Raw genomic sequence first — 22,650 nt, 5'->3', positions numbered from 1 at the left:
AGGGAAAATGTTCAGCACAATGAGGGGCACATGTTAAGTGATTATAGCACACAGGGGATGTCACCTTTCCTATTGTGGGAGGTGTTGACATCAATCCTGAATCATCACTGGGTAGAGGTATAGAAGAGATGCTAAATGGATGGATTTAACAAACTAAATGACTATTACTTCAAAACCCTAACTGGCTGTAACTTATTAATTAAATTAGCTGTTTAAAACTGTCTCTGAAACCACTAGTCACCCTTCTATAGCACCTTAAATTTTTCTTTTTCTTTTTTTTTTTTTTGAGACAGTCTTGCTCTGTCGTACAATCTGGAGTTCAGTGGCTCCATTTCGGCTCACTACAACCTCAGCCTCCCGTGTTTAACCAATTCTCTGCTGCAGCCTCCCAAGTAGCTAGTATTACAAGCTCGCGCCACCACACCCAGCTAATTTTTGTATTTTTAGTAGAGACGGGGTTTCACCATCTTGGCCAGGCTGATTTTGGACTCTTTTACCTACCTCGTGATCCACCCACCTTGGCCTCCCAAACTACTGGGAATACAGGGGTGAATCACTGAGCTAAGCTTTTTCTTTTTTTTTTTGACAGTCTCACCCTGTGGCCCAGGCTGGAGTGCAGTGGCGCGATCTCGGCTCACTGCAAGCTCCACCTCCTTGGTTCAAGCAATTCTCTTGCCTCGGCCTCCCAAGTAGCTGTAATTACAGGAATGCGTCATCACACCTGGCTAATTTTTTTTGCATTTTTAGTAGAGATGGAGTTTCGCCATGTTGGCCAGGTTGGTCTAGAACGTTTCACCTCAAGTGATCCGCCCACCTCGGCTTCGCAGAGTGCTGGGATTACAGGCGCGTACCACTGTGCCAGGCCAAATGTTTGTTTTCAATTGTCTGTGCTTCTTTTTAATTATATTTAAAATGGAGAAAAAAAAAAAAAAAACCACCTGTCTTAGGTAACTATAAAGTTAAAAAGAATGAATATGCATACATATTTTAGAACAATGGCTGACATAGTAGCTTTTTTTTCTTGTTTCTTCTTTTTTTTTTTTTTTTTTGGTGGAGTCTCACTCTGTCACCCTGTCACCCAGGCTGGAGTGCAATGGCGCCATCTTGGCTCACTGCAACCTCTGCCTCCCGGGTTCAAGAGACTCTCCTGCCTTAGCCTCCCGAGTACCTGGGACTACAGGCGTGTGCCGCCACACCGGGCTACTTTTTTTTTTTTTTTTTTTTTTTTTTTTTTAACTAGAGATGGTGTTTCACTATGTTGACGGTCTCAAACTCCTGACCTCATGATCTGCCTGCCTCGGCCTCCCAAAGTTCTCAGATTAGAGGTGTGAGCCACCGTGCCTGGCTCATACTAGCTTTTTAATATGTTAGCTACTTTTACAATGTCAAAGTAAGTGGCAAAGAATTATTGGAGAATAGAGGACTTGAGATGTGTGTTTTGAAAAATACTAAAAATTTAGTTAAGTGCCTATATGGAAATAGCTTGAACACATCATGAGATTAAATGATGTGTGATCATCAGACAGTGAGGAAACTTTACCAATTAGATTGGAGGTTGGCTGTTGGTGAAGGTTAGAAATAAATTGGGTGAGATGAGTGAGGAAAAACTCAGAAGGCCTTAGGTTTAGGATGGTAACCAATTGGATGGGACGTGTGGGGATTCCACGTGTTCTTAGGTAGGGGAATACAACATACATGTGATATTTTAAAATAAACTTACAGAGTTTTCAGGATACATTGCCTTACTTTAGCTTAAAAATTATGGATGGAATAGTGGAATCTTTTTATGCAAATCTTTCTTTCACTTAGAAATAGAAATTTCTATTTCAGGGCAATTTCTATTTCAGAAAGTCCAAGACTTTTCTCCTCCATAAAGTTTTCTCTTCTGATTCATATCACAGTGGTTTTTCTTTTTTGTTTGAATTTCTTAGCATTCAAAATCATGTTCCTTATATTCGTATCATCCATCATGATCTTTTGAGGGTAAATTTAAATTTAAGATATGTTGTCAAATCACTTCATGTTAATTTATTAGAAAGATGTTATTCTGAATGCACAAAATGGTTTTGCTTTAAATGAGGCCCTCCAAATTAATAAAACTGCTCTTCCTGGGAAGCTTCTAAGTTGGTTCTGGGAAAGCAAGTTACAGAGAGAAAGTCCAAAAATATGTTATATACCACACATATTAACAAATTAAGACATAATTTCTCAAAGCAACTCCTTGGAAAAGATAATCCTTCTTGACTGCATTAAGATTCAGTATTTAAGTTAGAAACAATCATCATCATTTATTGTGATGCAAACACTATCTAGTATATTAAAATGTATTCTGTTGTTATCATACATACAAGCTCCTTGAGAGAAAGGATGACAACTTAACTTTTGTTGGTGTAGGTCATAGGGCCACTGTGGGTACTGAGTTGATGCTTTATGAATTCAATTTAAATTAGAAGAATGTAGGCAATGGGAATACCATTTATCTGGTAAGATATTCAGCACAGGTACTCTGTCTCTCTATTTCTCAGCCCGAGTCAGCAGTTTCTTTCAGTTTTGATGGCCAGCAGGAGTAAAATGGCAGCAAAGATTTGGCATTTCAATGGAACATGTGATTGTGGAAAATTACTCTAGTCTAGGTGGACTTGATTCTATTTTCCCCTTGGTAGCTACTGAGTTATTATGTAACTTTCTGGACTTTTGAATTATATTTCTCACTAATCAAACATGCAAATGGGAGGATAGTGTCAAGAATTCTACTTAAAAAAGAAAATCTAGTGTACTCTTATACTCAAAGGGATGAGTATGATCTGTTACAGGGACACAAATGTGACCAAAAAAGTGGTTAAAATAAAATATGAAACTGAAGAGAATGAAGATTTGAGCACGACCTTCTCCGTATCTTCTTTCCAAAGTGTTTTTGGATCTCTTATGAAGGGGATTTAAAGACTTTTCTACAACTGCTACTGGTTTTGTCAATTCATTCATTCAAGACACATCAATAAACATGCACAAGCTCCTCTTATGCTCATAGGGCTAGAGAATGAGATAGGTGCGAAGTTTATTGTAGCAAAAGGCTTTCTTTTCACAAATCAGAAATTCCATTGTATGTATTCCCTTAAATAACTAGCAAGGGGACCATCAGGATGAGCTATTGCAAAAATCCACCTCAGTCTTTACAGCTTCAGGGTGATGGGGCCCCAGATCAGAATTGTAAAGTAGTTTAGAGAATCTTGGAACATAAAACATGGTGCAGAAAAACCAAAGAAGATTTAATCTTATGTATGGAAAGGTGGTTGGTAGGGGAGGGGGCAATGGAAGAGAGTGGCTTGGGATCATCATTAATCATTATTTAAGTACCTACAAAGTGAAAATATCCTTCTGGAATTCACTGCAAGTGACACTGAATTCTTCTACTAAGCAAATATGTGATGAGTTGATAAAAAAGAAGGTCCTGAACTCTTGACAACAGATATAATACGGTGAATACAGAAAATCAAAAACATGCTTTCTATCTGACTCAAAATAAAGGTGCACTTAAACTTGTAAAAGACAACATTTTTATTTGAATGATATGACAGAACTGTCACAGGAGTGTTACCTGCTATAAAGAAAGCCTAAGAATTATTACCTTTATTAGACCAGTGACACTGAGCTTTAGCCATACATTTCTAACTTCTGTCCCTCTACAGAGACAATTTTCTTTTCTTAAATAAACTGTCATGCTAGTGTTAATATATTGTTGGCTCTCTCATGCTCTGAGAATACTGCTGATATAAAACATGTATATGTTAGATTGGTAATAGTATCTTTAGTGTAGCTGACTAGAACAAATGTGTTTCCCTCATGGCTGTGCTAATGTGATAAAGGAAAATTGGCTGTTCATCAGCTTTTGGCTGGGTAAAGACAGTAGAGATGGAACCACATTCTTTTTTATGCATTAATACCACCGAGAACTTTTCACTAGTTATATTTCATGTGCCTGCATGTTGTGCAAAGATGTTGTAAAACATGAGATAATGCTACAAATAACAAAGTAGAAAAGCCTGTATCTTTTATAATGATAACAGTCAAACACCAAATGACAGTAACAGGCTGTAAAAAATGGGATGCAAAAAAAAAAAAAATGCAGCCCCACTACCCAACAAAGCGGAATATATCCAGGCCCTTGAGGACTTGGCATATGATTTGAGGTATATTAAAGCTTTGTTTTAAAATTAAATCAAATGCAACACTAGATCAATGGATTTAAGAAAGAACATGGTTTAAATGAAAGTAGGGTAGTTAGAATGGAGAAAAGCCATTTTGGGTAACTTTTTGAAAAAATCAATATTACCAAGTAATTATTGTATTAACTTCCTGGTTTTTTTATTTTCTTTTGTTTTGTTTGTTCGGGGGCATGTTGAAAAAGATTTTTAAGGCAATAGTTCACATAATGATTTTAAGATGTTTGAGAATAAATGTTTATCTTCATTAATTATTGCAAGTCTTTTTAACATAAAAGCATTAAAAGTATAAGTAGTTTCAGGCTCACAGCAACATTGAGTGGGAAGTACAGAGATCTCCCAAACATGCTGTGCCCCCACGTACCCAGTCTCCCCCTCTATTAAAGCCCTGCACCAGAGTAGCGATATATTTGTTAAAATTGCTGGACCTACATTGATACATCATTATCACTCAAAGTCCATAGCAGAATAGCATGTTGAATGGTTTGCTATCATTTTAATTAAAATGTTAGCATCCAACCTTTCCATTGCATGACCTTAAATCTCACTCTCTCCTCCCCGTCTCAACCCCTCCCCTTTCCAAACCCTTTTAGTTGCCATTTCAGCTCCTTCACTAATTAGAGTACCAATTATTCCTTTTGCATTTAAGCCAAAAGCACTTGAACAAAAAGACTATTTGCAGAGGTAAAGTTGATGTCCAAACAGCGGATTAGTTTATTTAGAAGTGTATGCAATTAAAGATTTTGTGCAGGTATCTATGGGTGTTTTGCATAAAAGTTTGATAGAATTGGCTATTCCGGGCTCCTGTCATATAAACAAAAATCCCACAGTTTTTTAATCATGTAATCCAAGAGTTACCAAACTACAACCTGTGGGTCAAATTGGCTGGCAACCTGTTTTTATAAATAAAGTTTTATTTAGACATAGCCATGCTCATTTGTTTATATATTGTCTGAGGATGTTTTTGCATTACAGCATTAGAGTTGGGCAGTTGTGACAGCAACCATTTGGCCCACAGAACCAAATCATTTGACTTGCAGAGAAAAAAACATTCTCTAGCTATTTACAGAAAAAAAAAATGCTAATCCCTAATATATGCAGTTATTAGGCTACTTGCTTGATTGATTAGTCTAGAATGTGACTGGCAAATTTTTGTTATCCTACATTGGGAAAGTAGACCTGAAAATCACCAACCGGATACCAATACCCAAGACAGTAAATTCAAGAAATATTTGATCCCAGTAGCTTGAATTATATCCACATATAATTCTTTGTTGTTATATGTGGTTTTAATTATTTCTCCCCCCTTGTACTCATTTTGCTTTATTTCCAAATATAGCCATAACAAATTTAATTTGTGTATAAAGAAGTAACATATCCTCAAAAACCCTGTAAAAGCATGGCAATCAGAGCTGTTATATGTATTGGACAAACTATTATGTACACCTGTGAGCACCCTGGGCGATATCATCACAGCACGAAATGACACTATGTAGGTTTATATCTAGATAAACACATGGAGATATCATTGAGCTATTAAAATAGTGTTTTCAGTCTTCCCAACTGAACAAAGTAAAGAAGAAAGAAAGTTACTTAAGAAAAACTGCTGAAATGTGTTTATTGTAAAATAAAAGTTTATGCACTTAAAATAATAACGGTAGTAATTTCTTACAGGTGCATCAGACAAAAATCAGCTTCTTTATCAATGGTGTGGAGAAGGATCATACACCTTTCGATGCAAGAACTCTAAGTGGTTCAATTACAGATTTTGCATCTGGTACTGTGCAAATAGGACAGAGTTTAAATGGTAAGTTTCCGACTTCAGATTGTTATTTATTTCATCCAATTACATTGTTCTTAAAAATGCGTCAAACAAATAATATTTTAAAATATCTACATGTATTCATCTTCTAAGGCTACTGAACAAATTACCACCAACTGGGTGGCAGATTAATAAAATTAAAACTTATTTTTTCACAGTTCTGGAAGCTGAAAGTCAGAAATTAAGGGTTCAGTGGTGTTGGTTCCTTCTGGAGGCTGTGAGGGCAAATCCATTCCATGTCTCCCTCTTCGTGGTGGCTGCTGGCAATCCTTAGTGTTGCTTTACTTGCTGCTTCCCAACTGCAATCTTTGCCTCAGCCTTCATGTGGCCCTCTCCTCTGAATCTTCTCCCCTTTACCTCTGTTATAAGGACACTTGTCATTGGATTTAGGGCCCACTCACAGTCAGGAGGATCTCACCCTGAGTTCCTTAATTATACTTGCAAAGACTCTTTTTCCAAATTAAGGTCACAGTTACAGGTTCCAGGTGGATAATAGATCTTTTGGGTCTACTATTTAACTTTCTACATTTGGGAAGCTTTCAAATAGAAACTTCTTTATTCTGATTAGTTTTTAAGTAATTTCAACGTGTAATAAATTATATTTCCTCTCTGTCTCTCTTTTTTGATGGGTTTACATTTTAATGTACAGCATTGTTAAAGTAGGACTACAAAGTATTAGATGAAACCTGAGAAATAGTATTAATATGTAATTAACTGGACTAATGTTTACATTTATTACATTAAAAATGAGCCATATAGTTTAAGAAGATATCATATACTATATATTGAATAAAACCAGAAGTTGAAATAAGAAATTATCTTGAAATACCTAGTACAATGGTCTTTAAAATGCCTACATATTAAAATAAAAATATTATTTTATATTATTATATAATATATGCTCATTATAAAAAAATCTAAACAATATGGAACTCTGTGAAATAAAAAGTATTTTTCATATTTCTATCTTCAGAGATAGATATAGTTGAACTTTTTTATACTCCTCCAGATTTTTAGTACATTTTTAGCTAGAGATATAGTTATAAATATATTTTTCCAAAAATAAAATTACAATACATATGCTTTCTCTGAGCCCTCTAAAAATAAATACTTCTCCTTCAAATGTTATAAACAACATTCCATGTCAATGTATCTTCTCATTTAGATATATGTTCTCATTTAAGATGGCTGCATTGTGTGCAATTGTATAGTTGCTATCCATATTTCTTCAGTTCCTATAGTGAACATTTAGGGTTTTTTTAATGTTTCAGTATAATTAGCAGTTATTTTATAGAAAATATTATATATATCTACATATGTGTATATATCTGTGTCTATATCTACGTTTCTATTTATATATATCAACTAACAACCTATCAATCATATACATAGACATATACATACATACATATGTATTTGAGCAGTTACCTGATTGCACAGTTCCTTAATACTCTATACATTGGTGCCAACCTGCGTGAGTTCATATCCCATTTCCTCACTTACTAGCTATATGGCTGGCAAGGTATTTTAATGTCTCTGAAGTGTAGTCACCCTGACTTTAAAATGATGGTGATGATAATATTGATACTCCATAGAGCCAATTGTAAGGATCAAATGAAGCAATGTCATATAAAACATTACTGTGTTTCAAGCACCTGCCATGTAGTAGATACTCAATATTTATTTGTTAAATGAATGAATGAATGAAGTGCTAAGCACAATGCCTGTATATAAACTATATTTTCTCTCTCGGGCATAGGGCTGGATTTTAATGTACAGTATTGTTAAAGTAGGACTTGATACAGTATTAGGTGAAAACTGAGAAATAATATTAACATATAATTAACTGGACTATGTAGTTTATATTTTCTCACACTAAAAATTTGCCATGTAATTTAAGAAGATAACATATATTCTATATATTGAAAAAAACCAAGAATGTGTACTAAACTATATTAGTAAATAATAAGATTATTATTATTTTTATTATTATTATTATTTTGAGATGGAGTTTCGCTCGTCCCCCAGGCTGGAGTGCAGTGGTACAATCTTGGCTCACTGCAACCTCTGCCTCCCAGGTTCAAGCGATTCGCCTGCCTCAGCATCCTGAGTAGCTGGGATTACAAGTGTGTGCCACCACACCTAACTTTTGTATTTTTAGTAGAGATGGGGTTTCACCATGTTGGCCAGGCTGGTCTGGAACTCCTGGCCTCAGATGATCCACCCACCTTGGCTTCCCAAAATGCTGGGATTACAGGCGTAAGCCACCACACCTAGGCGTAAATAATACTATTATTATTATTAATGTTATTATAATTATTTCCCTAAAATAGAAATAATTACATAGAGATTGAATGGCTGGGTTGAAGTACATGGTCATTTTATATTTTAATACATATTACAGAGATTGCTCTAATGCATAACAACAGGCTACCTCCAGAAAGGCTGTGAAAATTTATAACCTCATTAAAATATATAGCCAAGTACTTGTTTCCTTAAACTCTAACCTTACAAATTATCCAAATTATCCACTTTTTTTTCACCCATGCCATTCCTCTAAGTGAAAAATATTGTTGAATATTGACTTAGAATTATTTGGCCATTAATGAGTTTGAGTAGATTTTTACATATGTCTTGATCATTTGCATTTCATTTGTGAATTCCTTATTCATACAATGTGTCCATATTTATACTCTATAATTCCTTATTTATTTATAAAAACTAATTTATGTTAAGAATGTTATGCTGTATGTGTTTTCTTCAGTTTTTAGATGGCTTATGAACTTTGTGGTCTAGACATTTTAAAGTAATCTTTTAAGATTTAAGCAAAACAAAACATGTATGCAAGATAGTGCATAAATATTAAAGGTATAGCTTGATGAGTTTTTAATATTTATGTACACCTGTGTAATTCTAATTTGGAAAAAGTTGTAGAACATTTCCAGAATCTCAGAGTCCCCTAATGAACATCCACTATAAAGGTAAAAACAGAATAGCATCAATGTAGCCCTCTATAACTAGAGATTAATGTTGCCTATTCTTGAACTAACATACAAATAAAATCATGAAGTAGGTACTCTTTTGTGTTCTTTTTGCTTAACACTATGCCAATGAGATTTTTCCATAGTGTATGCAGTTATATTTTTAGCTTTAGGAAATACTTCTGAAAAGTTTTCCAAAGTGGGTGACCCAACAAGCAATATTTGAGGATTTCAGTTGTTCCACATCCTTACCAACTCTTAGTATTGCCAGATGTTATCATCCTTTGTCATTCTGGTAGCCAGGTAGTGCCTTTCCTGATCATTAGTGATACTCAGATCTTTTCATGGGCTTATTTGCCAAGTGAATATGCTTTTTTGTGAAGCCTTCTGCCAATATTTAATTGGACAATTTGTGTTTTTCTTAATAATTTATTGGAGGTTTTCAATATTTTGAATATGAGTTCTTTGACAAATACATGATAGCAAATACGTTCTTCTGGGCTAAGGCTTATAGTCTCATTCTCTTGATAGTATTTGTTGATAAGCAGAGCTTCTTAATTTTAATGAGTCTAATTTAGTCATTGTTCTATACTTAATACTTCTTGTGTTCTGTTTAGACTATTTTTGCAAACTCTGATATCTTGAAGATATTCTCCTACAGTTTATTCAGGAAGCTTTATTTTTTTACTTTTCAAATTTTGGTTTATGTTCTATCTGGAATAGATTTTTTGAGATTATATAAAGTAGGGATCAAATTTTTTTCCCACCTGTATGCATAATTAACCTAGAAAACCTTGTTTCTTGAAACAAATCATTGTTTCTACCATTCTGCAGTGGTAACATCATGAATCAGGTATCTGTACATGTGAAGATGGATTTGTTTCTGAACTTTCTTTTCTGCCCCAATGATCTGTCTGTCTGGCTATACTTGGATCAAAATATTTAGTTTTAATTACTGTAGCTTCACACATGTCTTCATATCTAGTAGTTCTCCACCTTTTTTTCTTTTTTAAGATTGCCTTGGCTATTATATATGAATTTTAGAAACAGTTTTTCAATTTTCATTTAAAAATTCTGTTAGATTTAAATTACTAAGTTGCATTTGGGAGAATGGACATCTAGACAATATCAAGTATCCAGCCCATAAATGTAATATATTCCTTGATTTCTCCCAGCAATGTTTTAAGTTTTCTGTATAGAGGTCTCACTCTTATTTGTTAAACTTGTTCAAACACATTCATTGGTTTTACTTTTTAATAGACTGTATTTTTTAGAGCAATTTTAGAGTCACAGAAAAATTGAGTAGAAAGTGTAGAGAGTTCCAGTATTCTCTCTGCTCCTACACATGCACAGCCTTCCCGGTTGTCAGTATCCCTCACCAGAGCAGTTTATGGTATATTTGTTACAATTGATGAACCTACATTGACACATCATTATCACTCACAGTCCATAGTTTACATTAGAGTTCACTCTTGGTGTTGTACAATGACAAGTATTCACTACTCCAGTATCCTCCAGAGTAGTTTCACTCCCTAAAAATCACTGATCTTTTCACTGTCTCTGTATTTTCACCTTTTCCAGAATATCATATAGTTGGAATAAAAAATAATGTAAATAATATAGCCTCAGATTGGCTTGTTTCACTGAGTATTATGCATGTAAGATTTCTCCATGTCTTTTCATGGCTTGGTGGTTCATTTCTTCTTAGTACTAAATAATATTCAATGGTTAGATATAGCATAGTTGATTTATTCATTCACCTACTGAAGGACATCTTGGTTGCTTCCAAGTTTTGGCAATTATGAGTAAAGTTGCTATAAACATCAGTGTGTAGGTTTTTGTGTGAACATAAGTTTTCAACTTATAAATACCAAAGAGCGCAATTACTGGATCGTATGGTAAGATATGTTTAGTTTTGTAAGAAACTGTAAAATTGTCTTCCAAAATGACTATATCATTTTACATTCCCATCAGCAGTGAAAGAGAGTTCCTGTTGCCCCACATCCTCACCAGCATCTGGTATTGTCAGTGTTGTGGCTTTTTGGCCTGTTGGTTTTCATGCAGTTATACTTAGTATTGTTTTTGAACTTCATTTTCTAATTTTGTTACTATTACATTAAAATATAATCAGTTTTTATATTTACCTATGTTCAGTGACCTTGTCAAACTCATTATTAATTCTAATAGGTACACAGTCCTATCATTTGAACATATCCGGAACTCAATTCTTTTTGAATGTTTGTAATACATGTATGTATTGGACATGCCATAAATACCTCCTATAGATATTTTTATCTGATGCACTTATTAATTCCAAAATAATATAAAATGTTAGTTTTGTTTTTCCCTATGGCCTGAGTTATTAGACCAATGTCTAGTTTTAAAAAAGAAGGTATATATTTTTGATATTCAAAACACTGTGGTTAAATTGCCAAGCTCTGGTTTAAATATAACCCAGGTGTGATTCTTTGATCAAAATATTTACTCTTTTTAAGTCTGGTTTCTAATCTATTAAATGATGTTTTAATATGTAATTCATAGGAATCTTATAAGCATTATGTGAGATGTTGTATGTTTAGAACATATTGCTTGTTGTATAGTAAATGTGCATTAAGTGGTAACTATTTTTAAACTCTTTGAACATCTATTTTCTTATTGTGAAACAATAAGATAAGGATAACACCATCTTTCCATATGATTGTTGTACCAATCAAAAGAGAAAATATGAAGACTCTATTACTTTAGTTTGTGTATGCTCTTAGATCAAGCTAAACGTATGTGAAGAAGCAATATTTTAAGGAACTTATATATTTAGGAACTTGGTTTGAGTAATTAGTATATTTTATAATTTTATGAAATAGTCTGTGTGCAGAATTTTTAAATAACACATTAAATCTTGTGAGCCTTATTTCAATATTTAATCCCCATTAGTACTTCTAAAAGTGTTTTATTGCACCCAATGTTGCTCAAAGTATTTGATAGTGCCATAAATTAGTCCACTATGCACTGTAGGGTTAAAATGGCTTGCTTCTATTCTACTTCAGTATACTGAATGTTGGATTAATGCTTCAAAACGACAGTGTGAACTGAAGATGTTATTTTTAAACTGTATAGAAATAAATTTCACTTCTGATTAGAAAACATGTAACAGGAAACCGGTTTATTTCAAATATTATTTAGTTTTTATTACAATTTTCTCCTTTACGTTCTGGGCATTTAAGGGCTACAGAAGGAAAAAGATATTTTAAATAATTTTTATTTTATTCTATCAATTTATATGTACAGTCGTACCTACTGTATCTTTTCTCTAATTAGAGATGGCATATAGACTGGCTCATTACTTCTGCCTAATGAGCCAGGCTCCATGCCACCTCTCTAATCAGAAAAGAGATAGGTACAGAATGTTCCTATGGACTTAGTATAAATCATTTTCTTTCTCTTGCTTGCTCCTTTTTTAAATCAAAAAATTAAGTCACTGTCCTCCATACTTTTGTCCATATCCAAGATGGTTTCATTCAAAAGAGGTATTTGTGCAAGCAGTTACAGAGCTGAGTTAAAGGAGCTCTCATGCAGTGCCAGGCCGGCTGTCTCTGCTTTGGAACAGACACTGCCTCAAACACAAGCACATCAAATGAAGGCCTACAGCAGATCAAGATGGATCTTTTCTGCCTTTCTCTGATTAGGTTTGACTTGGTTTTGTGTTTCTGCACCCAGAAAGTAACAACCTTCCACATGAGTGTTGGCTACTACAGAGCTTTTTCTTTGGGTCTTATCTCCAGCATAACTGCCTAGAAAAATGTGTTGCCAGTGACACTTTCTGTTACTGCAGGACTTGTCGTTGCTTTCCCTGGAAAATTAATCAATGGACCAAATGCATGCTTTTTAATGAACCCTCATCTATCCTTATTAGTGGTATAATCTGATTTGATCATGCTGATTTTTATCATACAAATAGAAACACCTTAGACCATCTATATCAACCAAAGTGTGACGACTCCTTTTTAGAACATTTTCTTTTCATTGTAGATTTATTTTAGTGCTTCCGGTTGGATATATAACCTAGAGCACTTGTGTTAGCAGATACGTAGTTATGAGGAGTCACCAATGTCATCGTGGTAATAGACCATACTAACTCTCCAAATTTTGGATATAAAATTACAGAACGATGTGAATCAAAACTTTTCCGAGTTATTTCTGAACTCATTTATCAGCAGAGTTCTAGTTGTCAATTAAAGGTGAGAATTTCTACATTATACATTCAAATGTGCATAGCACTTTCTTAAAAAGATCTTTGGTCATTAAGGAATCAATAAATATTTGTTGAGTGTCTGTTAAAGTGAATATGCAGGGAAGAAAAGGATCATAGTCTAAAGCTAACTCCTACTTGTCTTCCTTTCTGTGTTTTCAGTGTTGTGTGTCTTAGCCCCTGTGCTTGTACTTGATTCTAAAATTGGAATGCTACTTCTAATTTCTACCAGTTTCCCATGGGTTCACGTTTCCAACCTCTGCTAGATATACAAACTCCATTTTAGTTCAGCTGAAATCATGCTAATTTTTTTTTTCAGAGAGAATTGTTTTGGGAATTAGATAAAAAGTAAAGAAATTTAAAAATTACTGAAATGACTAAGAGAATGGAATGGAAGAAGAGTACAGGAATACAGTATATAGATAGAGAGGAGTTTACTTAAAGTTAGTTTCAGAACATTGCAGACAAGATATCTAGCAATATTATCAGACAAGTTATGTTGTATATTTAAAAAGAGGCTAATGTAGCTTTCACAACCATACTAAGTAAAAACTGCTGATTAATTAAAATTTGAATGCAATATATGCAATCATAAGGTAGTAGAGGAAAATGGAGGCAAATGTTTCTATAATTCTAGCATATTAAGGACCCTTATTAGCACGATACCATGTCCAGAAATGCTAAAGGAAAATATTGAATCATCTGACTAACAAACTGGAATTTTAAAATTCAAACAATGATTATCATTTTGTACTTGATAGTTTGGAAAGAACTAAAAAAGAGATTAGACGCGTGTTGGAAAGAGTTTGGGGTAACCTGGAAAATTATCAAAAGTAAAAATGTGAAAGCTACTTAATCCAAGATTTCTACTTCCAGGACATTATCTCTAGAATATTATTAGACGAAGTCTTAAATACATACTCAAAATGTTCATTGTAGAATTATTTAAAGTAACAACTGGAATCAGTTAAAATTTCAAAAAGGAATTGATTTAATAAATTATAATTTATGCCTACTATGGAATAGTATACACTATCAAGAGGAATGAAATATGTCTCTACGTAGATGGCAATGGGTTCATGATGTGTTATTACATGAAACAAACAAGATTGTATAGTACAAAATTCTATAAATTTAATGTATGTGTTATTATAAACATATATATATACATATTATTTAAAGGTCTGGAAGGAAATATGCCAAAATGTTGTTCAGAATGTTAGTAATGTTAATCTCTATGAGTGGGATTGCAAATAATTGCCTTTTAAATTTCTTTTTGTGCAATTTTTTTCAGTAGACTATAATTTTATAATAAGAATTAAAAATATTTTCCAATTTTGGAGAAATAATAAATGGAAGCATTTTCAGAATGGATTTATTCTATGAATGTAACAAGTTCAACCAGAGACGTCTAATATGTATAGTATAGAGGGCAATCTTGAAAATGTTAGTCATTTAAATTCTGTACTTGTCACATGGATTCAGGAAACACAAGCATTCCTTGGACATTTAACTCATTGTACATACAAATTATTATTACTATAATAATTAGTGCCTGATAAGCAAAGCATGAGATTTAGAATCAGACAGATTTGAGTTTGAATTCTAGTTCTGCTTCTTTTTTTTTTTTTGAGACGGAGTCATGCTCTGTCGCCCAGGCTGGAGTGCAGTGGCCGGATCTCAGCTCACTGCAAGCTCCGCCTCCCGGGTTCACGCCATTCTCCTGCCTCAGCCTCCCAAGTAGCTGGGACTACAGGCGCCCGCCACTTTGCCCGGCTAGTTTTTTGTATTTTTTAGTAGAGACGGGGTTTCACCGTGTTAGCCAGGATGGTCTTGATCTCCTGACCTCGTGATCCGCCCGTCTCGGCCTCCCAAAGTGCTGGGATTACAGGCTTGAGCCACCGCGCCCGGCCTAGTTCTGCTTCTTAACAGCCAAGTGAATTTGGCAAATAATTTAACTTCTCAATCCAATTTCCTAATATGTTTTCTCATTTATAAAATGTGTTTTATTATTACATACTTTTCAGGGTGATCAGAGAGCTTATAAATAATACATGTTTGATTCATGTTAGGTATTCAATAAAATTTTGCTATCATAAATATTATTGTTAATTTAGTTATTGTTTAAGTTTATTGACTGTGATACTTACGTATTTTAAAATAATGGCCATGACCATATTTAATTATTTTTTTTTTTTTGGCTGAAATTCAAAATTCACTTAGGGTGAGGGAGAAAAAACGTCCAGTTTAGATTCGTTACATAGCAGATATTTTAAAATTCTGTGTTTTGTCTATGTAAACCCCACAAAATAATTTCTCTGTCTTTTTAAAGATCTGCCCTTTCTAGTGTTCTTCATTGTTTCCTGTTTATCCTCACTTCCACCTGATGTTATTTCTTCTTAACCTGAAGAACCTCCCTCCCTTTTCATTGCTTGTAGCTCAGGCTGCTGAAGCAAATTCTCTCAGCTTTTGTAACAATGTCTTTACTTTTGCAGGATATTTTCATTTGATATAGAATTCTATATTGATTACTGTTATTTCTTTTAGAACTTCAAAGATGTTTCATTGTCTTCTTGCCTTCATTATTTCTGGTGAGATATCAGCCACTATTTATATAAATGTTTTCTTGTATACTATATGTTTGTTTGTTTGTTTGCTTATTTTCTTGTTTGTTTTTGAGGCAGTCTTTCATTCCGTCAACCCAGGCTGGACGGCAGTGGTATGATCTTGGCTCACTGCAACCTCTGCCTCCTGGGTCCAAGTGATTCTCATGCCTCTGTCTCCCGAGTAGCGGAGATTACAGGTGTACACCACCATGCTCAGATAATTTTTGTATTTTTAGTAGAGACCGTGTTTCACCATGTTGGCCAGGCTGGTCTCGAACTCCTGACCTCAGATGATCCACCCTCCTCAGCCTCCCAAGGTGCTGGGATTACAAGTGTGAGCCACCACGCCTGGCCTATATATTGTTTTCCACTTGATGCTGTTAAGATTTTCTTTCTATCTTTCATGTTATCAGTTTCACTATGATATGCCTAGGCATGGTTTTCATATACTGTCCTGCTTGAGGTTTGCTTGAATTCTTGGATCTGTAAGTTGGTGTTTTCATTACATTTGGAAGTTCTGATAGTTGTATCTTCAAACTTTTCTTTCTTTTTTTCCTTTTTTTGCTTCATTTTCTTTCTTCGTTCTTCGATAATAAGACTCCAGTTAGATTTATGTTAGAGCACTAGAAAGTGTCCCATAGGTATTGGATACACTTGTGTTTGTTCCTTTGTTTTCATTTTCCCCACTCTTTTTTGTGTTTCAGTTTGGATATTTTCTATTTGACTTGTCTTGATTTCACTGATCATTTTCTGTTTTGTGTCTAGGCTGCTGCTAAGCCCATCTAGAAAATTGTTGATTTCTAAATTATGCTTTTCATTTCAAGTATTTTCATTTGACTGTGTTTTGTAGACTTCATCTATTGGCTCAAATTCACCCATCTATTCACGTATATTATTCGCTATCACCCCTAGATCTTTTAGCTTTTATATTATGTGTATTTCCAAATCCCTATTTGATGATTCCAAAATGTGGGCCATGTCTGTATCTCCTTCTATTGACTCTTTCCTCTCTTTACAAAGGGCCACATTGTATTGATTTCTGATGTGTCTTAAATGTTTTTATTGTATGATAAATACTTTGCGTAAAAGAATGAAAGAGGTGGAAGTAAATAATGTTTTTGCATTTTTCCCTTTACTAAGAAGAGCACTGCTGGTTCTATGAGACCTCTTGAATGGGATGGGCAGTAGAAAAGAAAAAAATATCAAACTGATTTGAAGTTGATCTGTATGTGGGCTTTACTACAGTTTTAATATTATTTAGCTCACTATTGGTTTCAGATATCTGTGGATAGAATTGAAAATAGTTAGACACATGTGTGGTGGGGCCTCCTTAGAATTCTAGTCTGTCATTCTGGCCTCTATATGGCTGCTTCCTTCTTACTCCTTCTATGCCTGAATCTTCTGTATCTCACCTCTCAGCTAAGTATGGGAGCAATCCTGGGTCTTATCCAATGAGTTATATATCCAATAAATGCTTGTGTTTCCTGTGAAAGGCTTATTACTTTCTAGAATTTAATTCATTTAGTTTTTTGTGTGCACTCTACATTTTGATGGGTTAAAAAATGATGACTTTAGGGCTTATCTGGCTTGTTTTGGTTGTTAGATTGACAGCAAAGTGATGGTCCCTTACAACATTTTACATTTAAAGCAGATGTTGAACTATTATAACAACATCTAATTTATACCCCCCCCCCCCCTTTTTTATTTTTTTGGCACAACTCTGTCTGTACTTAACTCTCCAACCCTCTAGATTGTTTCAGCTATGGCTGGTCACTGACTCTGAACAAAAAAGGTGCATATTACTTGGCCCCAAAGATTATTTTGGTAGAATTGAGGCACTGAAGTTTTAATTACTTCCTCTAATTTTTCATGGGGATTGTCAGCTTTTGTGGGCCCTAATTTTATCTCTGACTTTTAACTTTTATATCTGTTTATTTGGTTTGCCTGAAATCTGTTTACTGCTAATATTTAAAACTGAAACATGTTTTTTTAATAAATCTAGCAATTGGATCTTGTTTCACTAATGATCATGTGGCATCATTGAATCTCAGTGCCCCAGCAGCTCTGTTTGTTCAGTTTGTATAGCACATGCATTTCTTGTGTTTCTTTTTCTGTCAGATACATAATCATATTGATCAGTGTATACCCCTTATACCCTGAGTCCAAAAATTCCTCAACCCTCCTGGGATCTTCAAATGATTTAACAACTTTCCACTATCTCTCACTTTTTGATGTGGTCTCTTCCCTCCTTACTTAGCTTAAGCTTCATGGTCGGTTATTATAACCACTTCTTTTCATGGAACTGGACTTCCCTGCCATTTTTTCTTCACTTCTCCTATGATCTTGGCACTACCACAGCACAGGTTAAATATACCCAAACAGGATGACTCTCCCCACCTTAAACTCATGACCATGAACTTCCTATGTTTCTTGAGGCTGCCCTGTAATCATTCCGTATTTCCCTCATTCATTCACTTTCTCCTGTCTTATGCCAACTATTTATACATTTTCCTTTCTCCTTATCCTGATCGTCAGTGATTATACGACCTCCAACTTCACTACAAAAATTAATAAAAAGAATAAAAGAGCTTCGATAGATTTCTACTGCTATATTTATCCACCACTGGCAAACAATCTATTAATAGATCTGACCAAGAATATTCTTGCCTCATTTTCTCCAATTTACTCCTGTGTTGTAAAATTTTCTTGTATTAATGGAACATTTTCAAGGGAATAAAGGCACATTGTTATTTTTCCATTAAAAATTATTATTGACCCTCCCCCATTTCTTCCACTAGCCATTTTTTATTTATTTGCTCCCCTTTTAGCAAAACTTCACCAAAGTATATTCAACCATAGGAGCCTTTAATTCCTATTTTCAAATTCCAATGTCTATAGTCAGACTTTAGCTCACCACTGCACTTAAGCTACACTTATCAAATCTCTACTCACCTTCACATTATAAATCTAATAGTTAATTTCAAGCCCTTATCTTTTTGACCTATTAATATCATTTAATGGAGGTGATCACTCCTTCCTCCTTGGTGTACGTTCTTCACTTGGCATCTAACACTCCATCATCTCTCTGAGTTTCTAGTTGCTGTGTTTCAGTTTGATTTACTGGTTCCTCTTCATCTGCTTGACATCTTAAGGTACCCCAGGCCTTAAGACTTAGCTCTGCTCCCATGTCTATAGACACTCACTCCCTTAAAGATCACCTCCAATCTTATAGCTTTAAATGTCATCTAAGTGACTTGACCTCCAAATATAAATCTCCCCACCCAGGCCTCTTTCCTCAACTCGAGACTACTCTGTTACATGTATCAAACTACCAAAAGTCTCTATTTGAATGTTTAAATTACATTTCAAAATTAAACTTACTTTTTTCAAAATGGAACTGGTTTTCTTAAGATCTCTCACTTTGATCCATACACTACTTCTTCCATGGTCTTCCTCATCTCAAGTGAAGGCAATTTCATTTTTCCACTAAGACAGAGAAAAAGATGTGGAGTCATCCTTGTCAATTCTCTTTATCTCATATTCAACATTTTTTTGTTTCATAAAATCTTGTTGGTGTTATCATCAGAATATATCCAGATTTTGAATCCTCCTTAGTACTTCCACTAGAATCATCCCAGTCCAAGTCATGGTTGCTACTTTGCCTGGATTACTGCATTATCTTTTAACTACTTCCACCCTGACACTCCACTTTATTCTCAACACAGCAGCCATAATTGTTCTGTTAAATATCAGTCATGCATATTACTTCTCTGCTCAAAATGCTCTATTGTTTCTCCATTTTACCAGAGTAAAAACCACCATTCTTACTATGACCTACAAGACCTAATTGAGCTGACTGCAGTTACTTCTCTGGCTTTATTTCTTACATCTGTTTATTTTGTTCTCCTTGTTTTACACACATTGGCCTTCTTGCTGATTTTTGACTATGTGAGGTGCACTTCTGCCTTGATACCATTGGCTGTTCTTTCAACCTGAAACTTTTCACCTCCTGATATGCATCATGCTGACTCCCTTACCTGATTAGGTCTGTTCAATACCAGTTTCTTAAATACACCTTCCTTATCACCCTATTTACATCTGCAAACACCAACTACCCACTTTGGGTCTCATTATGTTGCTCTATTCTTTTCCATAGCACTTAGCATCTTTAATGTATTATAGGGTTGACTTATTTTTGTTGAATGGATCTGTTTTTCCCTCTCTAATATAAAAGAGAAAGCAAGATTTTTTAAATTTGCATTACTCACTGATATATCCCAGGAGCCAGAAGATTGCCTATCACATGGTAGCTACTCAATACATATTTTCCAAGTAAATGAATGGATGGGCAGCTTCCATGCAGCATTAAGCCTGTGGGTGTGCAGAATGTAAGAGTTGAGGCTTGGGAGCCTCTGCCTAGATTTCAAAGGATGTACAGAAAAGCCTGGGTGTCCAGGCAGTGGCCTGCTGCAGGGGCGTAGCCCTCATGGCCCTAGAACCTCTATTGGGGGAGTGAAAAGGGGAAATGTGGTGTTGGAGTCCCCACAGAGTCTCCTCTAGGGCATTGCCTTGTGGAACTGTGAGAAGAGGGCCACCATATTCCAGAACCCAGAATGGTAGCCACTGGCAGCTTTCACCCTCAGCAAGGAAAAGCTGCAGGCACTCAGTGCCAGCCTATGAGAGCAGCCACTGGAGCTGAACCCTGCAAAGCCATAAGGTAGAGCTTCCCAAGGCCTTGGGAGTCCACTCCTCCCACCAATGTGCCCTGGATATGAGACATGGAGTAAAAGGACATTATTTTGGAGTCATTAAAATTTGATGACTGCCCTTTTGGGCTTCAGACTTGCACAGGGGCTATAGCCTCTTTTGCTTGGCTGATTTATCCCATTTGGAACGGAAATATTTACCCAATGCTTGTACCTGATTTATACATTGGAGGTAAATAACTGGGTTTTTATTTTACAGGCTCATAGGTAGAAGGGAATTGCCTTGTATCAGAAGAGACTTTGGACGTTGAAGTTAATGCTGGAATGAGTTAAGACTTTGGGAGACTGTTGGGAAGGGATAATTGTATTTTGCAACATGAAAAGGACATGAAATTTTGGAGAGGCCAGAGGCAGAATAACATGGTTTGGATGTGTGTCCCCATGCATGTTCAGTTGTAATCCCCAGGGTGGAGGTGGTGCCTGGTGGGAGATGATTGGATTCTGGAGGTGGATTTTTCATGAATGATTTAGTACCATCTCCTTGGTGCTGTCCTTGTGATAGTGAATGAGTTCTCACAAGATCTGGTTATTTAAAAGTGTGTGGCACCTCCCACTTTGCTCCTGCTTTCCACATGTGACGTACCTGCTTCGCCTTCACCTTCTGCCATGATTGTGAGCTTCCTGAGGCCTCTCCAGAATCCAAGCAGATATTAGCACCATCCTTCCTGTAAAGCCTGCAGACCATGAGTCAACTAAAACTCTTTTCTTTATAAATTACCCAGTCTCAGGTATTTCTTTATAGCAATGCAAGAACAGACTAATACATTATGCTTTGTTACTGATGTCTAAAAATATTTTTTAAAAAAAATTAAAAGCAAGTTTATTAAGACAGTAAAGAAATAAAGAATGGCTACTCCACAGGCAGAGCAGCTCCAAGGACTGCTGGTTGCCCTTTTTTTTTTTTTTTTTTTAAATGGTTGTTTCTTGATTATATGCTGAACAAGGGGTGGATTATTTATGAGTTTTCTCTGAAAGGGGTGATCGATTCCCAGAATTATGGATTCCTCCCCGTTTTAGACCGTATAGGGTAACTTCCTGATGTTGACATCGCATTTGTAAACTGTCATGGTACTGATGGGAGGGTAGCAGTGATAACCAGAGGTCACTCATATTGCCTTCTTGGTTTTCGTGGGTTTTAGCTGACTTCTTTACTGCAATCTATTTTATCAGCAAGGTCTTTATGACCTGTGTCTTGTGCCAACCTCCTATCTCATCCTGTGACTTAGGATGCCTTACCCTCTTGAGAATGCAGCACAGTAGGCCTCAGCCTTATTTTATGGACCTCCTATTCAAGATGGAGTTGCTCTGCTTCAAAAGCCTCCGACAATTCCCCCCTCCTTTTTACAAGAAAGCTCTTAACCTTAAGGGTTGTAGAGGGATGAAGATCCATCTTCACTAACTTCTTCAACCTGAATAGGGGTGATGATATTCCTGCCTAATAATTAGGGTCTTTTGTCTTTGGAGTAGAGAGGAACTCAATCAGAAAGCATCGGTATGTCAAAGTCCTCTCAGAACGCTTGACTTCTGACAAAAGATGATATCTGGAAGATTAATTTAATTTAATTTAAGAAAACATTCAGTAAGCTTATCCTGCACAAAGAGTATAACAGCAATATATTCCACAACAATAAAGCAAAATAAATAAAATTATCACAACTAAACTAAATTAGAAGACTTTCCATGAACTGGGCAACTGTTGGAACCAAGCTGATATGGGGTTGCTAGACAATCCCAGTATGTGCCCAGAATTAGAATATTGATCCAGATTTTTACATTACCCATTCATTTTGTTTCTTTTGAATAGTAGTCAGAGATCACTGGATGGTTCACAGAAATAAGCAGAGTCTGTCTAAACTGCAGAAAAAACCTTAAACACAACTAATGAGACTAGAATCTAACAGATGTACCATAGTTTTTGAAGCAATTCTTTTTTTCTTTCCAGTCTCCCATTTTTACTAAATACAAATTATAATGGAATCGATTTGTGTGGAAAAATGAGCTTTAGTCTT

The 22,650-nt window shown here is 35.2% G+C and overlaps 1 protein-coding gene across 2 annotated transcripts in view; it reads left to right on the top strand.

Annotated features, from left to right (window-relative positions):
* The window catches only part of USH2A (usherin), a 797,990-nt gene that overhangs the window by 53,683 nt on the left and 721,657 nt on the right, over positions 1-22,650 (top strand). For both annotated transcript variants that reach the window (XM_015116260.3, XM_015116269.3), the window contains one exon: positions 5,895-6,027. In XM_015116260.3, coding sequence (XP_014971746.3) covers positions 5,895-6,027 — 133 coding nt within the window. The remainder of the gene's footprint in view (positions 1-5,894; positions 6,028-22,650) is intronic.

The sequence above is a fragment of the Macaca mulatta genome, chromosome 1, assembly GCF_049350105.2.
Source record: "Macaca mulatta isolate MMU2019108-1 chromosome 1, T2T-MMU8v2.0, whole genome shotgun sequence".
NCBI lineage: Eukaryota > Metazoa > Chordata > Mammalia > Primates > Cercopithecidae > Macaca > Macaca mulatta.
The sequence above is the reverse complement of the archived record's forward strand: the minus strand, read 5'-3'. Positions and strand labels throughout refer to the sequence as shown.